Below are 4167 nucleotides of genomic sequence, written 5' to 3'. Positions count from 1 at the left end.
ACACAGGCCATGAGAGAGAGAGAAAAAATGTTACAAGACAGCAGCTTATACTCAGGGAGTAATGTCCTCTTCTGAGTACATTACCCATAATTTTGGCAAGATGGTGGCAATTACGCATCTAATTGAGCGAACCTCTTTTATGTAAAATACCGTTTTTAAAGTGCATAACACCAAGATGATTACGGAAACCATACGGCACAAGCTACAAGTGTGTGTGTGTGTGTGTGTGTGTGTGTGTGTGTGTGTATAGGGTTTGCCGTGTATCTATTATCAGTATATTAGAATCGAAATTCATTTTATCCACTTTTTTTTGCATATCAGTTTTTTTTTTAAAGTTGAACATTGTAGAGGCAAACATCAAATAAATTGTGATTATAAACTGGCTCCATTTAACCTCCACCTCATTACGGAGATTTTTTTTTTTACATAAGTCATACAAACATAACCTAAAATTTAAGGAATATTCTCCATTTATTTCACAACATGGTTCAGCAATACAATATCAAAACGTTGTTTTTACTGTACAAAGGAGAAGTGGCAGCTCTTCTCCGCGTTCCTCATTAAATATATACATTTACATATATTTTTTTTTACACCAGTGTAGTCGATATTTTTGCCGCTCCTGTTCAAAAACACAGATGTAGATTAAGAGACATTGGGAGCTTACACTTGTGCTTGAGAGACGTGTCCATGTAGAGGGAACAAGAGTAAGAATCACTAAAACTAAACATAAAGCTACATGGGTATTTTACAGTTGTCCGTGTCTTGATTGTCCCCCGTCAAGCGCTTAAAAAAAAGAAAAAGTTATAAAAAAAAATTAAAAAAATTACGACAAAGCCTCATCAATATTCCACCGTGAAGATGACACTCATTCAAAGCAAACCGTCAGTGTATTGCACATCATCGTGAAATCAGCTCTGGAAATGTAAATAAAACCAAATAACTGCGTTAAATGATAAGCAGGCCCGCGCCTCTAAGCCACCATTTTTTGTAAACAAATAAAAAATATATCTAAATGGTACTGTTGTAGAGTTGACCTATTTCAGAAACAGTCATAGGGGGGAAATAAAAGACACTCGACAGGCAGTGTAAGCAAGTGGAATCCTGAGGTGGTGATTACATATAATAATAATAATAATAATAATAATAACAATAATAATAATAATAATAATAATGGATTTTAATTGTCGGATCACGTGTAAACGGCACCCTTATGGAAAATGACAATATGTTTGCCAAAATAGGTCCATGTAGGCCTGACAGTTTGTCTCTTTTCTTTTTTCTTCATTCAGTCAATGGTACAAAAATATTAAGTCTTTTTTTTCGGATTATTTTTAAAACCGACACCAACTTGTGCCGCAGAAGTTTTCAAACCGGTCTGAGCAGCGGCACAGATGTGACGATGGGATGGGAGTAGTAGACGCCCGGGTGCGGGAAGGTGAGCAGCGGCTGGCTCACGGGCACGTTGGCACCGGCGCCTCCGCTCTCCGTGGCCGAGTTCTCGTGGTAGAGGATGGGCACCCGGACTATCCTCTGCGCCGCAGCGTGGCTCAGGTTGGCGGCCTCCAGCTCCGCGGCCAGCTGCCTTTTCCACTTGTTCCTCCGGTTCTGGAACCAGATCTTCACCTGAGTCTCCGTCAGGTGGAGGGACGCGGCCAGGCCGGCCCGCTCCGAGCTGCTCAGGTAGCGCTTCATGTCGAAGGTGGACTCTAGCTGGAACACCTGGCTCCGGGAGAAAACCGTGCGCGTCTTCTTCTTGCGGCACGGCTTCTTGTCGTCGTCCCTCTTCTTCCACTCCTCCAGCTCGTCTTTTTTGGCTTCTTCCGTGTCGCTCTCCTCCAGGATGATCTCGTCGCCACTTTTGTTGTTGTTGTGCTCATCATCCTCGTCGTCGTCTTTGACGTCCGGCTCGGATTTAAGAACCAGGTCCGGCGAGTCTCTGTCCGTGCCCGAGGTTGGAGAGGAGTCTCTGGCTCCTAATTTTTCGGTGACTGAAATGGGGACACAGGGAGATGTGGTCATAAACACTGGGGCCTGATGCTGTTTGGCTTTTATTACAGCCTGTTGATACTGGACAGCCTGTGGGCTCTGGGGAAACTAAACTGGTTATAAATCGTGCCTTACATAGCTTGTGACATAAGCATAAACCATATAGCTAGAAATTACTTATAGCACCATATCCAAATAAACTCAAATTATTGTAAATATCATACTAAAAATAACACATTTAATAGACTCAAGAAATAAAATATTCCAAATCTATAAGCCTGCGTTATTTATTAGTTTTGTTTGAACAAATTTGCAAAATCAATCTTCTAATAAAACAAGCTTTCAATGACCCCCCTTTTTACTCTTTGGCACTATCATGCGTCCATATGTTTTAAATCCCCACGTGAATAAATCAGAGGTAAATACACTGTCAGTGACCAAAGCCTCTGGGGTAAGATGTTCACAGTGAGCGCCAACAGACAAATCAAAAGCACGCTGCGCATCGTCACCCTCATCCAATGATTTGACGATGTCTACTTCATTTTATGCACACTGTGTCACTTTATTGATCTATTATCCTGCGTAGTGGCATAACAAAATAGGCCCTCATGGAGGACAAGGCGTAAAAATCACTATGCACACAGTGGTGTGATTAAAAAAAAAATAATGCACGTTGGATTATTTACTATTACCAAAACGCACAAAATTCACTTTGATTTAGGGAATATGTGAGGAGGAAGTGCAGATATCTAAGTATTCATGTGTCACAAAACGCATGGGAGACATAGTACAGAAAGGTGTTATTTTGCAAAATAATTAAGTTTTCCCTGTTTATTATAAAGATATTCAGAGTGTGACGATTGCTTGTGCGTAAGTGGAACTATCACCCTAAAATACGTAATAAATAGTGTTGTTAGTCTGCCAGTCTTACCTTGACTTCTGTGTAGGTGGGCGGATGAGCTGAGGGTGTAGGGGTACCACCACGCCGAGGTGCGCTCTAAGTAGTGAGCCGGTAGACTGAACCTCTGTGCGGGCAGGTCAAACCGTGGAAAGTTGAAGTCCCCGACCTGCGAAAGGGAAAATCCTCCCTCCAAGGCCGCCTTGGTGGCAGCCAGTACCGGTTTGGGTTTGGTGGGTTTGCTATCACAGTTCAGCAGGTTCTTAATGAAGAAAGGAGAGTCCTTGGCCGAAGCGCACGTCTCTTGCGTTGTCTCTGGCATCGCTGTGTTTGTGGTCTGAACGCAGAGGACCACGGAAGCAGGAATTAAAAAGAGGGCTGACTTACAGAGTGGCGATATCCTGGCTGCGAGGAGTCCCTGTTTTTTTTTTTTTTCAGTCTTCACAGTGATTTAACGCGGAGACGCGATTTCACACCAAAACACGCGTCCTTCTAGGCGAGAAAAATAATGAAATAAAATGTTTGAGCGGTAAAAACAAAAAAAACAAAACATGCATAAACATGGAGATGTCTCATTCCGGGTTCTTTTCGTCAAAACGCAAACTGTGTCCACCGTGTCAGTCAGTCTGGCGTCTGATGCTAATGATGAAATAAAAATGTCATCCAAGTTAAATGCGGAAAGTATAGGCGATTGGGCATGTACAATGGCAAATGGGATTAAGGGAGAGACGGTGAGGAGAGAGAGAGAGAGAGCGGGAGAGAGAGAGAGAGAGCGTCCTCCCCTCTCTGTGCGCTCTGGCTGCAGGCTGTGTGCGCTCGCCTGTTATTGGTCTCATATAGTCCAATTAGGCAGCAAATGAACACAGGGCTGTTAGCGCCAAAAAGGAAGGTTTGGGATAAGCGCTTCATCACACAACTAACATTACAAGCAGATCGACTGCAGGAGCTCACTCATAATCCATTTTTCCTTTTATTTATTTAGTGATACATTTTTTAACCACTTTCACACTCATGCTGCAGGTGTCTGGTGGATTTTTTAAAAAATCTGGCCCCTTATGAATAGATTTTAGGAGATCTGAGACTACATTTAACCATTTTTTAAGTGCCACCAAATCTTAAAGAAATTTAAAAAATCCTGAAAGAAACGCCCATAGCCTTGTGTAAGAGTTACATTGATTATTTAAGGCCTAAATATGATGCTTTGAGTCTGTTCAAATAAGATTATCTTGAATAAATGCAAATTATATGCGTGTGTGGGAGATGAACAAACATGCCATCAA

The 4167-nt window shown here is 42.1% G+C and overlaps 1 protein-coding gene across 1 annotated transcript; it reads right to left on the bottom strand.

The window, feature by feature from the left end:
- Positions 1-447: 447 nt before the first annotated feature.
- On the bottom strand, positions 448-3625 carry hmx3a (H6 family homeobox 3a). The gene is made up of 2 exons (XM_042502669.2): positions 2921-3625; positions 448-1991 (listed from the first exon to the last, which is right to left on the bottom strand). Exons 1-2 carry the CDS (start codon positions 3207-3209, stop codon positions 1369-1371), a joined length of 912 nt encoding a protein of 303 aa, XP_042358603.1. The 5' UTR covers positions 3210-3625; the 3' UTR covers positions 448-1368.
- Between the last annotated feature and the right edge of the window lie 542 nt (positions 3626-4167).

Source organism: Plectropomus leopardus, chromosome 13 (genome assembly GCF_026936395.1).
Source record: "Plectropomus leopardus strain MGB_pleo_1.0 chromosome 13, ASM2693639v1, whole genome shotgun sequence".
Lineage (NCBI taxonomy): Eukaryota > Metazoa > Chordata > Actinopteri > Perciformes > Serranidae > Plectropomus > Plectropomus leopardus.
Note: the sequence above shows the minus strand (reverse complement) of the source record. Positions and strands in the feature narration are given on the sequence as shown.

What these genes read in the sequence shown, in the direction of transcription:
- hmx3a (XM_042502669.2), bottom strand. Translation starts at nt 3,209, where the DNA reads ATGCCAGAGACAACGCAAGAGACGTGCGCTTCGGCCAAGGACTCTCCT. An exon ending in CCACCTACACAGAAGTCAAG is followed by an intron (nt 1,992 to 2,920) that starts GTAAGACTGGCA and finishes TCCCCATTTCAG; the next exon opens with TCACCGAAAAATTAGGAGCC.